The sequence below is a fragment of the Bos grunniens genome, chromosome 3, assembly GCF_055505025.1.
Source record: "Bos grunniens cultivar Pamir isolate PY7600 chromosome 3, Bosgru_T2T1.0, whole genome shotgun sequence".
Taxonomy (NCBI): Eukaryota; Metazoa; Chordata; class Mammalia; order Artiodactyla; family Bovidae; genus Bos; species Bos grunniens.
The window spans coordinates 13,233,235-13,249,977 of NC_141167.1; the positions used below are offsets into that span (position 1 = coordinate 13,233,235).

The 16,743-nt window shown below is 43.2% G+C and overlaps 1 protein-coding gene across 1 annotated transcript in view; it reads right to left on the bottom strand.

Moving 5' to 3' along the window:
- The window catches only part of EPHA10 (EPH receptor A10), a 44,697-nt gene that overhangs the window by 15,787 nt on the left and 12,167 nt on the right, over nucleotides 1–16,743 (bottom strand). Inside the window, exons 5-6 of the mRNA XM_086394241.1 lie at nucleotides 16,355–16,705; nucleotides 1,549–1,682 (exon numbers count right to left, since the gene is read on the bottom strand). Coding sequence (XP_086250367.1) covers nucleotides 1,549–1,682; nucleotides 16,355–16,705 — 485 coding nt within the window. The remainder of the gene's footprint in view (nucleotides 1–1,548; nucleotides 1,683–16,354; nucleotides 16,706–16,743) is intronic.

Here is a 16,743-nt window from a genome sequence, read left to right on the forward strand (position 1 = left end):
CTCTGACCCAAGCTGGGCCAATCAGAATCCCACTTTTGGGCATTTGAACATACCATGGAAAGACAGTGAGGCCCTGGCTGCAGAATTTATAAGCAGGCTTGGGGAGGGGAGGGGAAAAGGGGCTGCCAGCCTGGGCGGCTGCAAGGTGCCCTTCCTGCAGAGGAGGCGGGGTTGGTATGGAGAGAACTCAGAGATGAGGGGCTGGTGATTCCTGCCACACTTCTGGTCATCAGGCTCCATGAGACACTCCTGAAGGCTTTCAAACACAGCCCCTTTTGTACTGGCTCATCTTTTCAAGGGTTTTGGTTCCCCACAAAGTCACACTCCCTATGGGCCAGGGAGCAACCACCCAGCTCAGCACTGGGACTGTATCTATGCTCTGATCCCTGAGTGTCAGTTCAGTGAGCCCTTTCTAAGCACCTGCTGCCTGCCTGGCTCCTTCCCAGCAACCTTCGCTGTGGTCTCCTTGACGTCAGGGACCCCCAGAACCCAGTCCCAGCCGCTTTTCTCACTCATGCCCCGCTCCCTTGGCCATCCCCTCAGGTCCTTTGGCTTCAGCTACCATCTCTGGGTTGAAAGCCCCCAACTTCCTCTCTCTCTCTCTCAGCTCTCCAGATTTCTCTTTTCAAAATCTGTTATCTGATTCAGCAAAGAACTCCCTGGAGTCACTGAGGAGGGAGTGAAGTCCTAACACATGTAATGCTAAGTTGAAAGCAAAGTTTTGCTTTAAAGAATACAATTGTCACCAAAGTGAGAACAGTTTAACTGTAGATTACCTATCAAATTCAGACAATAAACTTAGGCAGAAAGAGATAGTGGATCTGGACCTAACTCCACTTGTTAAACCACCCTTGAGCTGCAACCATAGGCTGACCACAGATACAAGAAGTCAGCCAAAATCAAGAAAAAGTATCCTAGGAGAATCAACTAGCCCTACAGAGTTTACAATAAGGAACATTGTATACTTTCTATTATTATTTGTAAATGATTGGTTACACAGTCTCCACATCAGTAAAATTAAAATTTGAGTGCATACATTCATTACTGTGAGAGCTGACTGTTAAACATTTATCAGTACATCATTTATCAGCATATTATTTATGCTGAGCCCTGGCACACCACCAGACCTGGCAACATGTTCCCACAGTGGTACTTTTCCATAAAATTTGAAACAATATGTTTCTGCGTTCTATTTTCTTAAAAAGGGTGCAAACTATGCACAGAATCCAGCCACAGAAAGTCTGCATCAGCCCCCAGGGGAAGCTTTTTGTCAACTGTGAACAGTAGGCAGTAGCGGCGAAAATGGACACGATGACGGGTTACCGAAAGGAGACCCGAGCAAAGAGGGAGAGCTGTGTGTCCACGGTGAGGAGGGGCCAGGAAGAAACTCCGGCTGGGTAGGCCGCTCAGGGGGGCCAGTGGAGATGTTTAGAAACAAAGCAAGGACTTATGCTGGGAGGGACTTGTAAAGAAAAGGAAGCCGGCAAGAGAGGGGGACAGACCGCAGCTGGTAATGCAACCCGAGGTCCCTCCCAGACCCAGACTCACCTTCTCGAAGTATCTGATCTCATACTCTGTGCCGTTGGCCCCTGGGGCTCCCGCGGGGATGGGCTCCCGCCACGACAGAGACACGCTCTGGGGCTCCACTCGGTCCCTGCGGATCTCATCCTCCTCCCAGGGCGCTGAAAGTTGAGTAATGCGAGGTTCTCTGGGGCAGGGGCAGGGGGCTGGAAAGGCGGGGCGCGCGGGGAGCCAAATGGGGCAGGGCTCAAGGGGCTGTGGGTGGGGCAAGAGCCTCCTGAGGGGCGGGGCCTGAGGGATAGCCTCTTCATGACGCTAGAGGAAAGCTCTGACACCACAGCTCTTGGCTTCCTTGGTTCTGAGCGGGAAAGAAGCAGGCCACGTGCTGCTTGCTCACCCCCTACACTCCAGCTTCCCTTCAGGTGGCTGGTTCTAATTGCCCCAGGCTATTTCTACATGCTCTATGGCTCGGAGATATTAGACAGCACAGCAGGCAGGAAGACAAGCTACTTAACTATTCTAATAGTCTGGTCAAGAGGTAATATACTCAAATAAACTAGGAATAGAAGGAAATTAGTTCAGTTCAGTTCAGTCGCTCAGTCGTGTCCGACTCTTTGCGACCCCATGAATCGCAGCACGCCAGGCCTCCCTGTCCATCACCAACTCCCGGAGTTCACACAAACGCACGTCCATCGAGTTGGTGATGCCATTCAGCCATCTCATCTTCTGTCGTCCCCTTCTCCTGCCCCCCAATCCTTCCCAGCATCAGAGTCTTTTCCAATGAGTCAACTCTTCGCATGAGATGGCCAAAGTACTGGAGTTTCAGCTTTAGCATCAGTCCTTCCAATGAACACCCAGGACTGATCTCCTTTAGGAGGGACTGGTTGGATCTCCTTGCAGTCCAAGGGACTCTCAAGAGTCTTCTCCAACACCACAGTTCAAAAGCATCAATTCTTTGGCGCTCAGCTTTCTTCACAGTCCAACTCTCACATCCATACATGACCATAGGAAAAACTATAGCCTTGACTAGACGGACCTTTGTTGGTAAAGTAATGTCTCTGCTTTTGAATATGCTATCTAGGTTGGTCATAACTTTCCTTCCAAGAAGTAAGCATCTTTTAAATTCATGGCTGCAATCACCATCTGCAGTGATTTTGTAGCCCCCAAAAATAAAGTCTGACACTGTTTCCACTGTTTCCCCATCTATTACCTCAACAAAATAAAGGCCATATATGAAAAGCTCCAGCTAACATCATACTTAATGGTGAAAAGCTGAGAGCTTTCCTTTGAAGATTAGGAATCTTGCCACTTCTACTCAGCACAGTCCTGGAAGTCCTAGACAGTGCAATTAGGCAAGAAAAAGAAATAAAAGGCTTCCAGATTGGAATGGAGGAAGTAAAATGATCTCTGTCCACAGATGACATAATCTTATATGTAGAAAACACTAAAGGTTCCACAGAAAATACTGTTGCCAAAATTGCAGGATACAAAATCAAATCACAGAAACTCATTCGCATTTCCACCCACTAACAATGAACAATATGAAGTGAAAAATCAAGAAAGCAATCCCACTTACTTAAGTTTATTACAAAACAAAAAAGCTTCTTTAACAAATGGTGGTAGGAAAATTGAATATCCACATGAAAAAAATTAAGTTGGGCCCTTAGTTTACACTACATACAAAATGAACTCAAAATGAATTACAGACATAAACATAAGACCTGAAACTTCTAAAAGAAAATATAGAGGAAAAACTTCCTGATACTGAATTTGGCAGATTTCTTGAATATGACACAAAAAGCAAAAAGCATAGACAGCAAATATAAAAACAATAAATGGCACTACAAACTTAAAAACATCAGGACAATAAAAGAAACAATCAACAGAGTGAAAAGGCAACCTATGGAATGGGGGAAAATATTTACTAGCCACATATCTGATAAGGGGTTAATGTCCAGAATATAAAAAGAACTCCTTCAATTCAGCAATAACACCACCAAACCCCACAAATAACCCAATTTAAAAATGGGCAGGGACTTCCCTGGTCATCCAGCATTGAGAATCTACCTGCCAGTGCAACGGACACGGGTTCGATCCCTGCTCCCGGAAGACTTCACGTGCCGTGAGGCCCGCGCACCACAACCAGTGAGCCTGTGCTCTCTCTAGAGCCCGTGCTCCACAAGAGAAGCCACCACGCTGAGAAGCCTGCACGCTGCGGCGGAGAGTAGTCCCTGCGCTCCCCACCTAGAGAAAGCCCGGGAACAGCAGCAAAGACCCAACAGAGCCAAAACTAATAAATAAATACAATTTTTTTTAAATGGGCAGAGGACTTGAATAGACATTTCTCCAAAGATGTGCAAATGGCCAATAAGCACATAAAAAGATGTTCAATATCACTAATCATGAGGGGAATGGAAGTCAAAACTATGAGATATCACCTCGTACCTGTTAGGATCAAAAATAAACAAAAGGCAGAAATAACAAGTGTTAGTGAGACTGTGGAGAGACCGGAACCCTGTGCACTGTTGGCGGGAATGTAAATTAGTGCAAACACTATGAAAAACATACGGAGGTTCTTATAAAAATATAAAAATAGGATCCAACTAGAGATAATCATATTAAGTAAGTCATAAAGAGAAAGACAAATGCCATATGCTAGTGCTTACATGCGGAGTCTAAAATATGACACAAGTAAACCCATCCATGAAACAGAACCTCAGATACGGAAGTCAGGCTGGTGGTTGCCAAGGTGGGAGGGAGCCTGGAGAGGGGCAGAGTGGGAGGTTGGGGTAGCAGATGTAAGCTTCTATGCAGAGAAGGGACGAACAACTAAGTCCTACTGTATAGCACAGAGGACTATGGTCAGTATCCTATGATAAACCATAATGGAAATGAGCATTTTTTAAATGTATATAACTGCATCACTTTGCTGTATAGCAGAAACTAACGCAACGTTGTGAATCAACTATACTTCAACAAAAATATTAATGAAAAACAAAATAAAGATAGAACTACCGTGTGAGCTAGCAATCCCTCTTCTGAGTATGTAGCCCGAGGAAATGAAATCACAATTTTGTACAGACTACTGCACTCTCCTGTTCATTGCAGCGTTATTGACAATAGCCAAGATACAGAAACAATCTAAGTGTCTGCTGACAGACGAATGGATAAAGACAAAATCATATACATATATATTTAATGATATGTTATTCAGCCATTTTTTAAAAAAAGAAATCCTTCCATTAGCAAAAGCACAGATGAACCCTGAGGGCATTATGCTAAGCAAAATAAAACAGAGAGACAAATATTGCCTGATGTCACTTATACGTAGAATCTAGAAAAGCCAAACTCAGAGAACAGAGAATAGATTGGATTTTTGCCAAGAGATAGGACATGGGGGAAATGGGAAGATGCTAGTCAAAGATCCAGGCTTCCAATTATAAGAAGAATAAAATCAGGGGATCTAGTGTATATCATGGAGAAGGCAATGGCACCCCACTCCATTACTCTTGCCTGGAAAATCCCATGGACAGAGGAGCCTGGTAGTCTGCAGTCCACGGGGTCGCTAAGAGTCGGACAGGACTGAGCGACTTCACTTTCACTTTTCACTTTCATGCACTGGAGAAGGAAATGGCAACCCACTCCAGCGTTCTTGCCTGGAAAATCCCAGGGATGGGGGAGCCTCATGGGCTGCCGTCTATGGGGTTGCACAGAGTCAGACACAACTGAAGCGACTTAGCAGCAGCAGCAGCAGTGTATATCATGGTGTACTTGAAAGCTGCTAAGACAGATCATCAGTGTTTGCACCATGCACAAAATGTAATTATGTGAGAGGATGGATGTGTTAACTAACCTTCCCATGGCAAGCATTTCACAATATACACGTGTACCAAATCATATTTAGAATTACACACAGAATTTAGAATTACATATGTCAATGTATGTAATATGTCATACATGTCAATGATGTCTCAAAAAGGTAGAAAGAAAAAAAAAAAAGAAAATGTGATATAGACATACAACGGAATACTACTCAGCTTAAAGAAAGGAAATTCTGTCGTATGCTACAACATGGATCAACTTTGAGGACATTATGCTGAGTGAAATAAGCCAGTCACAAAGAGACAAATACTGCATGATTCCACTTCTACGTAAGCTATCTAAAGTAACTGAACTCTTAGAAGGTAGAATGTGGTTGCCATGGTCTGGGAGGAGGAGAGAAGAGGAGTTGTTGCTCAAGAAGTATAGAGTTTGCATTTTTTTTAATAGTTTGCATTTTGCAAGATGAAAAGTCTATAGGGGTCTGTTGTATGATGACATGCATACAGTTAATGCTACTGTACTGTACACTAAAAACGGTTAATTTGGTAAATTTCCTGTTATACGCTTTTTACCATAATAAAAAAAAATAGTGATGCTCAGGTCACACAACCCAAAGCAATTAAATCAGTTTCTGTGGGGTGGGATTCAGGCATTACTATCTTTTTAAAAAGCTTCTCAGTGATTCCAGTGTGTGTTGAACAGAGGGTTTCCCAACCGAAGATGCTAGGAAAGCGGATGGGTAAGTGGATGGCATCACTGACTCAATGGATGTGAGTCTGGGTGAACTCTGGGAGTTGGTGATGGACAGGGAGGCCTGGCGTGCTGCGATTCATGGGGTCGCAGAGTCGGACACGACTGAGCGACTAATCTGATCTAATCTGATCTGAAGTGGTTCCAAGAGCTTCCCTGATGGCTCAGCTGGTAAAGAACCCACCTGCAATACAGGAGACACATGAGACGCGGGTTCAGTTCCTGGGCTGGGAAGATTCCCTGACAGAGGGCATGACAACCCACTCCAGCATTCTTGCCTGGAGAATCCCATGGACAGAGGAGCCTGGTGGGCTACAGTCCATGGGGGTCGCAAAGAGTCAGATACGAGCGACTAACCCCACAAGTGGTTCCAAGGTTCACAAAAGGTATCCCGGAGGGAGATGGAGATCTGAGAGCCATTCGAAGGAGATTTGATGAAACTGCCCAGGGCAATGCAGAAAGGGAGAGAAGCCACAGCTATTAGGAAACAAGCCCAAGAAATGACCACACTTAAGAGGCAGGCAAAGAAAGAAGAGCTTGGGAAGGAGGAGCCAAAGAGAGGAGAAGAAAAACCAGGAACAAATGAGGCTATAGAAGCCCAGGAAAAAGAACTTTTAGGAAGGTTCCCGCTTGACTCTTCCTGTTATTAGCTACTGGTCCACAAGCAAGAGCCTCAATCCCCTTACACGTAGATGGGAAACAATAATGACCTCTTCATACTTGCTTTGAGAATTTTATGAATTAATAACATATAAAGAGCATAGCACAATACTTGACATAGAACAAGCACTCAATACCACATTTACCGGCAAAAGGAGATGCTGGTTGGCAGTGTCATATGCAGAGCAAAGACGGGTAACAAAACAATTCAAAGTGCCACTGGGTTTAACAATGTGGAGGCTTCTAGTGTCTTCAGGGCATTCAGAGAAAGCAGACAGCAGGAAGTAGCCACAGGACTGGAATAGGTCAGTTTTCATTCCAATCCCAAAAAGGGCAATGCCAAAGAATGTTCAAACATTCTTTGAATGTACAATTGCACTCATTTCATATGCTAGCAAGGTTATGCTCAAAATCCTTCAGGCTAGGCTTCAGCAGTATGTGAACTGAGAACTTTCAGATGTACAGGCTGGGTTTAGAAAAGGCAGAGGAACCAAAGATCAGATTGCCAACATTTGCTGGATCATGTAGAAAGCAAGGGAATTCCAGAAAAACATCTACTTCTGCTTCATTGACTATGCTAAAGCCTTTGACTGTGAGAATCACAAGAAACTGGAAAACTCTTAAAGAGATGGGAATACCAGACCATCTTACCTGTCTCCTGAGAAACCTGTATTTGGGTCAAGAAGCAACAGTTAGAACCAGACATGGAACAGAATGGTTCAAAATTGGGAAAGGAGTACATCAAGGCTGTATATTGTCATCCTGCTTATTTAACTTCTATGCAGAGTACATTGTTCAAAATGCTGGGCTGGATGAATCACAAGCTAGGATCAAAATTGACAGAAGAAATATCAACAGCCTCAGATATGCAGATGTTACCACTCTAATGGCAGAAAGTGAAGAGGAGCTAAAGAGCCTCTTGATGAGAGTGAAAGGGGAGAGTGAAAAAGCTGGCTTAAAACTCAACATTCAAAAAACAAAGATCATTGCATCCAGTCCCATAACTTCATGGCAAATAGAAGGGGAAAAACTGGAAGCAGTGACAGACTTTATTTTCTTGGGCTCCAGAATCACTGTGGACAGTGACTGCAGCTATGAAATTAAAAGATACTTGCTTCTTGGAAAGAAAGCTATGACAGACAAAGACAGTGTATTAAAAAGCAGAGACATCACTTTGCTGACAAAGGTCCATATAGTGACAGCTATAGTTTTCCCAGTAGTCATGTACAGATGTGAGAGTTGGACCATAAAGAAGGTTGAGTGCCAAAGAATTGATGCTTTCAAATTGTCGTGCTGGAGAAGACCTGTGAGAGTCCCTTGGACTGCAAGGAGATCAAATCAGTCAATCTTAAAGGAAACCAACCCTGAATATTCACTGTAAGGACTGATACTGAACCTGAATCTCCAGAACTTTGACCACCCGATGCAAAAAGCAAACTCATTGCATCCTGATGCTGGGAAAGACTGAAGGCAAACGGAGAAGGGGTGGTAGAGGACAAGATGGTTAGATAGCACCACCTTGTCCAATTTAACAGACACGAATTTGAGCAAACTTTGGGAGATAGTGAAGGACTGAGGAGCCTGGTGTGCTGCAGCCCATGAGATCACAAAGAGTTGGACACAACTTAGTGGCTGAACAACAACAAAACAGCAGGTAGCAAGGAGTCAAGGAAATGGAGACAAGGGCGTAAGGAGCTGTATTTGAAAAGTATATAAACAGGGCTTCCAGTTTCAAATGATCACCATCTAACAGCTCCCATTAATTGATCTCTCTTCCAAATTCTAAATAAAACCCAAATATATGGAAAACACAGAAATGTCACCATAAACGAGTCTTGACAGCTAACTGCCAGAATCGGGGATGGGGAGTAGAGTGGCATATTTCCACCTATGATAAAGCCAGTGGGACTGGACTGAAAAATACAATTGTAGTGAACCCCCAGGCTATGCTGCCCACAGAGTGACATTGCCTCCCATCCTAAAAATAACTTGAAAGATCCTTTATCCTTCCTCCCACTGTCTGACCCTTTAAAAAACAAGAAAAGCAAGGTCTTTGTGACTGGACAATGAGCGCACAGCCGTCACTTCACTGTGTAGTTGCTTCCCCCATCCCCTGAGAGGGCCTCTCAGCCCAGATACACTTGGAGATGGCAGCTCCCAGAAAAGATGCAGGCACAAAGGGAAGAGGGGCGATGAGACGTCCTAGGAAGGGGTGCAACCTCTTGTAGATACAGATGGAGGGCAGAGATAGGAAAGAGCCAGGAATGACATTTTTTAAAACTACATCTTCTGACTGTTATCAGATGGCCAGGATATAGAGATAGGAGAAGGTTCCATTTCAGCCCCGCAGAGTGATGTTAGATGAAAGCCTGATAAACCCTGAGGACGAAGCTAAAAACAGAGCCCCAGCACCTGCTCTCCCACCGTACATTTGTTATGTGGTTCAACCAGCACCCGAGTGGGGCCAAGAGTCCAGCAGACACTGGCTCTTCAACAGCCATGCCCCACTTTCCTGCTGACCAAGCCCAGTTTTGGATTCAGGGTCTACTGTCTGATGACTCAGGTTGATTCTGATTGTCCCAAAGCATTCATGTGCACTCATTCCCCTTGCCAATAATTGGATCAGGGTTGGATTCACAATCTAATTCTGGCCAAGAAAAGGAGAAACCACCTAAGAGGAAGAGGGATTCTGGGAAAGGTTACTTTAAAAAAAAAAAGTGTTTATTGAATTTGTTACAATTTTGCTTCTGTTCTTTTATGTTTTGGTTTTTTGGTTGCAAGGCATGTGGGATCTTAACTCCCCAACCCAGGATGGAACCCGTACCCCCTTGCACTGGAAGGCAAAGTCTCAACCACTGCACCACCAGGGAAGTGCCTGGGAAAGGCTTCCTGCTCTTAAAAAGACACCAACAAGGACGAAACAGTTATTTCTCGGCCCTGGATGGCAGGGTGTGATGTCTGGAGTGGCTGTATCCATCTTGCCACCATAAGGGAGCCAGCCTAGGTTATAAGGACAGAAGACTGCAGAGAAAGAAAGAACCTGGGTCCTTGAGAGCAGTGTTCAGTTGCTGAATTAACCAAGCTCTAATTTTACTCTTCTTAGGTTAGCTAAGGAGTCATTTCAGTCAAAGGTCATTTGCACTGAATTGCACCGTTACTTGTGGCTGAAAGCTTCACAGACCAATCCAAAGGACAATTCATGTGTTGTGGTCTTGGTTTGGTTTTTGGGTTTTTTTTGGGCAAATATCAGCTATTTCCTTGTTCCAGAATAAGTAAAGAGAAAAAAAACTAAGAAAATGGGCATATGAAAAAAATACTTCTAATTAGCGAAAAAAAGAAAAGTATTATTCTGAAAACTCAGGAGGAACAGATCTTGAAGGGTGATTAATATGACAGTTAGAAGAACAAGGAAGGAGACTGTTTGGCATCTTTAAGAAGATGAAAGAAAACATAGCCTCTTGAAATAGAAGCAGAAGGCAATGAAGGGAAAACAGATGGAGAAGAAAAAGAAACAGGATGACATGAGATAAAAGTGGAGAAGGTGAGAAACGCTTGTAGGGAAACTAAAAATGCGTTAGCAAAATTGAAATATTTAAAAGTCATTATAAGCACATGGAATTTAACAAAATCACAAGGAGAATGGGAAACTTAAACTTCTTAGTCTTTGGAATATCAAGCAGACAGTAAGAAGGAAATAGAAAAATTGAATAATATAGTACTTAGTATATATGAGGAAAGAGGGAGAGTGAGAACACTGCAATAATAATTATTTTAAAAAAAGCGAAGTATGCATTGCTTCAAAGCAGCCGTGGAATCATTAAAATGGTCACCATATCGTAACCCACAGAGAAAACTCTACCAGTTCCTTAAAAAGGAAACGCTGTAGGGAATTCCCTGGCAGTCCAGTGGTTAGGACCTGGTGCTGTCACTGCCAGGGCGTGGGTTCAAACCCTAGTTGCAGAATTAAGATCCCACAAACCATGCAGCAAACAAGTAAAATAAAAATGTAAACACTGTACAAACCTCCTTCTCCAAATATGAAGCAGTAAAATCAGGAACAAAAAGATAACAAAGTAAGTCATCCAGAAATTAAAACACATTCTCCACAACACTTTTAGTCAAAAGGACAATACTAGAAGAAAACATAGGTACAAATCCTCACGACCTTAATTTAGGCAATGGTGTCTTAGATATGAAACCAAAAGCACAAGCAACTTAAAAAAACAAACTGGGCTTCATCAAAATTTAAAATGTTGAGCTTCAGAGGATAGTACTAAGAAAGTGAAGGACAGGGAATCCCCTGATGGTCCAACGGTTAGAACTCCGTGCTTTCACTGCCAAGGGCTCAGACAAAAAAAGAAAGTGGAAGACAGCTAGTTGCCAGAGGCAGGGGGTGAGCAAAATGGGTGAAGGTGGTCAAAATGGACAAGTTTCCTGTTATAATATAAATAAGTCCCGGAAATGTAATGTACAGGGTGGTAACTAGTGTGGTGATTACAATTAAAAATACTATATTGTATACTTGAAAATTGCTGAGAGTAGGTCTTAAAAGATTTCATCATAAGCAAAACAATTTATAACTGTGTGTGGTTATAGATGGTTACGGATGTTCTAGACTTATTGTGGTGATCACTCTACAGTATATACAAATATCAAATCATTATGTTGTATACCTAAAATTAATGTTATATGTCAATTATGCCTCAATTGCCAAAAAGCAAGTGAGTGACAATTCACAGAGCAAATATTTGCAAATCATGTGTACAATGGTCGTTACGTATGGAATTGTTTTCTCTCAAAAAGATATATTGAGGTCCTAATGCCCAGTACCTCTAGAATGTGACTTTATTTGGAAATATGGTCTTCACAGAGGTAATCAAGTCAACGTGAAGTCATTTAGGTGGGACTTACCCAGTGTGACTGATGTCCTTCTGAAAGGGGGGAAGTTCAGACACAGAGACAGACACTGATGCAGGGGAGATGACATGAAGACATATGGAAAAGAGAGCCATGTGACCGGAGAGATGCATCTATGAACCAAGAAAGGCCAAGGACTGCCAGCTAATTCCAAGGGCTAGAAGGAAGGAACCCTTCTGCCCTACAACAGTCACACAGAGCATGGTCCTGTTGACACCTTGATTTCAAACTTCTCGCTTCCAGAAGCGTGAGACAATAAGTGTGTTTTAAGCCATCCAACTTTTAGAAATTTGTTACAGCAATCCAAGGAAGTAATACAAAAGTATCCATAATATATATATATATTAGGCAAAAAAAAACCCCCAAAACTCATAACTCAATGACAAAAAGAAAACCCAGCACATTGAAAAGAGGTTCAACATCAGTAGTCATTATGGAAATATAAACTGAAACCGCAGTGAAGTATCACTTCACATCGACTAGGATGGCTGTAATTGGCAAGACAAGCAGGTGTTGGTGAGGATGTGGAGAAACTGGAAGCTTTGTACATTGCTGGTGGGAATGTAAAATGGTACAGTTGCTTTGGAAGGCAGTTTGGCAATGCCTCAAAAAGTTAAGCAGCTCCTCAAAAAGATTTTTTTTAAGTTTCCATATATATTGGTCCATGCGACTGCCATAACGAGACACTACAGACTGGTGGCTTAAACAACAAAAATTTATTTTCTTACAGTTCTAAAGACTAGAAATTCCAGAGGATGCTTGCAGGTTCATATTTGTGCTCTGGTAAGGGCTCTCTTCCTGACTCGCTCCCAGCCACCTTCTTGCTGTATCCTCACCTGTCCTTTCCCCTGTGTATGGACAAAGGGCATAAATGAGTTCTGGTGTGTGTTCCTCCTCTTGTAAGGACACCTTGTAAGTCCCTGGGATTCCGGCCTCTCCGTTATGGTCTCACTGTTGTTCAGTCGCTAAGCCATGTCCAGCTCTTTGCGACCCCATGAACTGCAGCACACCAGGCTTCCCTGTCCTTCACCATCTCCCTGAGTTTGTTCAAACTCATGTCCATAGAGTCAGTGATTCCATCCAACTGTCTCATCTTCTGTTGCCTACTTCTCCTCTTGCCTTCAGTCTTTTCCAGCATCAGGGTCTTTTCCAAAGAGTTAGCTCTTCCCATCAGGAGGCCAAAGGTGGGCTCATTACCATTAATTATTTCCTTAAAGGCCCTATCTCCAAATATAGTAACACTGGGGGTTAAGGCTTCAATATAGGAATTTGGGGGAGATAATTCAATCTATGACACCATATGACCTAGCAATTCCACTCCTAAGTATATACCCAAGAGAACTGAAAACTTATGTTTCCACAAAACTTGTACAGGAATGTTCATAGCAGCATTACTCTAATAGCCAAAAATCAGAACCAGTCCAAATCCCATAAACTGATGAATGAATAAACAAACTCGTGGTATATCCACACAATGGAACATTAGCCATATAAAGGATGCAATACTGATACATGCTACAACATGGACAAGCCTTGAAAACATTATGCTAAGTGAAAAAAAGTCTACACATTGTATAATTCCATGGTTATAAAATGATCAGAATAGGAAAATCCATAGAAACAGAAAGTGGATTAGTGGTTATTAGGGGCTAGGGTGGGTGGGAGGAATCGGGAGTGACTGTTAATGGGCTTTCTTTTGGGGGTGATGAAAATGTTTTGGAATTAGAGAGTCTGTGATAGTTGCACAGGAAAAAACGACTGAATTGCACACTTTAAAAGGTATGTGAAATTTTATGGTATGTGAATTATATCTACAAAGAAAATGACAATATGAACAATGTGCAGTGTATAAAAACATACTAGATGTGACCAAAGCTAAACTCAGAGGAAATTTCTTAGACTTAAAATATTAAAACTATAACAACTAAGCACTGAACTCACCTAGAAAAAGACCTCAGGAAAGCAGGAGGATGGTATCAGGAAAGATAAAATCATAAAATAATTGACAAAAGTAAAGAGCAGTGGAATTGATGAGTTCAAGAGCTGGTTATCTGTCATAACCAATAAAATAAATTCCTTCCAAGAATAATTTTTAAGAAAGAAATCACAGGGCACAATATGAAGAAAGAGAAAGTAAACTCTAGATACTATAGAAAGTTTTTAAATAAACATTTCTGGGCTAATAAGTTAGAAAAAGATCATCAAAAGATGTTCTGTGGAAGTATAGATTAACAACAGTGACTCAAAAGGAAGTTACAGAAAAGACTGGGCCATCAGCAAACTTTCCCACTAAAAAAATACAGTTTCCCAGGCAGTTCTGCCTGTCTCCAAAGAATGATAACTGTGCTATTTAAACTATTCCAGAGCAGAGAAAAAGAAAAGATTATCCCTGATGGCTTTTTCAAAGCCAGCATTACCAAAATGCTAAAACTTGACAAAGAACACAAAAACTAATCTCCCTTATAAATGTAGATGGGAAATATTAAAATATAAGCAAATTAATTCAGCACATATTAAAAGAATAACACACTCGTCTGCGGTGCGGTATAATCTAGGGATGCAGAGAATCACATTGTAAAATCCACTAGTAGAACTCATCATATCAAAAGTTCAAAGGAAAAAAACACGTGGTCATCTTGAAAGATGCTGAAGAAGCATTTTGTAAAATTAACATCCATTGCTGACTTTTTTAAAGCAAAAGCATTATATGGCCAAGGAGATAAAAGCAGGGCTTTGGTAATAGACAGACCTGAGTTCTGGCTGACTTTGGATAATTCACTTGGCCTCTCAGACTTCAGTTTTATCATCTGAAAGATGATCATAATTCTATTTAAATGAATTAATGTAGAAAATCATATTGCATGGTACCCAACACAGAGCAGCCCTCAATCAGTGGAAGCTTAGTGTTTTTATTAATAAAATGGAAGCAGAAGATTATTTCCTTAACATGATTTTTAAATCCATCTATATCAAAATATGACTGTTATCAGGAAATACTAGATTAAAATTTGTGTTGCATATATTATGCAAAGGGGGATTTATAGTAGATAATTTTTGGTATGGATATAAATATAGAAAAAAATGTGGAAGGATATACTCCAAGATATTAGTAGTTGTGTTTATCTCTGGATAACAGGATTCTGGGTGCTTTCTTTCATTTTCTATACTGAATTTTTAAAATGTAAATGCAGGACTTTCCTGATGGCCCAGTGCCAATACAAGGGACACAGGTATGATTCCTGGCCTGGGAAGATCCCACTTACCACGGGGCAACTAAGTTCTTGCGCCACAACTACTGAAGCTTGAGGGCCCTAAAGCCCTGCATGCCACAGCAAGAGAAGCCACCACAGGGAAGAGGAGCCCCTGTTCTCTGCAACTAGAGAAAGCCCACACACAGCAATGACTTAGGGCAGCCAAAAAAAAAAAAGAAGACAGAAAAAAAATTGCTAAATGTAAATGCAATAGCAAATGTTAGATAGGGATAATTGGAAAAAACAAAACAAAACAACTGTTCTTCCAGAAGACCAGACAAGTTGGGAACCCTCTCCCAGAAGGCAGAGGAAATGGACTGAGAGCTGAAAATGACAAAGGAAGTGACAAGATTTGAGAATCAGAAAAATGGATGTACAACTCAAGGCGTAGAAAGATTCTTAAGAGAGATACTAGAGTTATAAGAGGTTCTAGTCAAAGTAATAACTGAAAAAAACTTTCAGAAATAAAAAGAGGTACACAGATTGAAAGTTTTACGATGTTATAGCCAAACTCAATGAAAAGAGGTCAATACTTGTTAGATTTTATTTTCACCAGTAGGCTAAAGAATTATACAAACATCTACGTGTGTACACCTTTGCACCCAAGTTACCTACAAAACAGTGAAAATTACCCTGGCCTCAGACTTTTCTGCAACACAGCTGCCATTAGACAAGACAGAGTCATAAAAGGATCCTATCTTCTCAGACATGAAAAGACTCAGGAATCATACACTCATTTCTTGCAAAGGATTGAAGGATTGAAGGATTACTTGAAGCTGTACCCCAGCTGAGTGAGGCAAATCAAAAGTCTTAATAAAAGTCAAGAATGAGGAAGGTGTGATATTAAAGGAGTGCAGGTCTTCACTTATTCATCTAAATTCCAGACTCCCAAAAGGGACTGTTACATGTTGGCCAGTGAATTCTATTGCCCCTACCCTCCGACCCTCCGTGTTTCCTTGCTCTTTTCCAGGACCAGGAAAGAGGGTGAGGCAGTAGAATCCTTGTAGAGGCCAAGGAACACACACAGCGTCCCTCTTTCTGAGATAGGAAATAAGGAGGTAAGATTCGGCTTCCCACTGAAATTTTTGGACAGAGGGGGCAAGACTGCAGAATCTTCCACCTCTTTTTTCTGGGAACTGCAGAGCTGGGTGTGTGGCAAAAGTTCGCTCCGAGATCGGGAAAGAGGAGTGGGCACTGGCTCCCGCAGACTCGCTGAAAACTCGTAACTTCTGTGGCCCAGAGGCACAGAGTCATCAGCATCTTCAGCCCCTCCGGCCTGGCCTTCGGGAGGGGAGCTGACCTCGGTGGGGGTCGCCGGGGTCGGGGATTTTTGTGTAAGACCAGCGATAGCAGTTTATCTGGGGTGGTTGCGGGCTGAGGGGATGCTCGCGGTGGGCGAGACAGGGGAGCGCGCGGGATGCGGAAGACCTTACCCCCCGGCCCGGTGGAGACCGTGACCTGCGCGTAGGTGGCTCCCGCGGCGGCCGCCGGGCCAGACACTCCGTTGAGCGCGGCCACGCGCACGGTGTAGCGCGCGCCGGGCCGCAGGTGCAGCAGCGTAGCGGCGCGCTCCCGCAGCCCCACCTGGCGCGGCACGAAGGCCACGCGCGGCCCGCATGGCTCGCACGCGCCCGCCGGGCCTTCGCGGCCGCAGAGCAGGCACAGAAGAGAGTACGTGACGTCCGAGCGGCCGCCCGAGTCGGCCGGCGGCAGCCAGCGCAGCCGCAGCGCCAGCGGCGAGCGGCTCAGGCTGTACTGCAGGTCCCGCGGCGCCGACGGCGGACCTGGGGGAGACGGGTGGGCGCAGTCAGGGGTTGGGGTG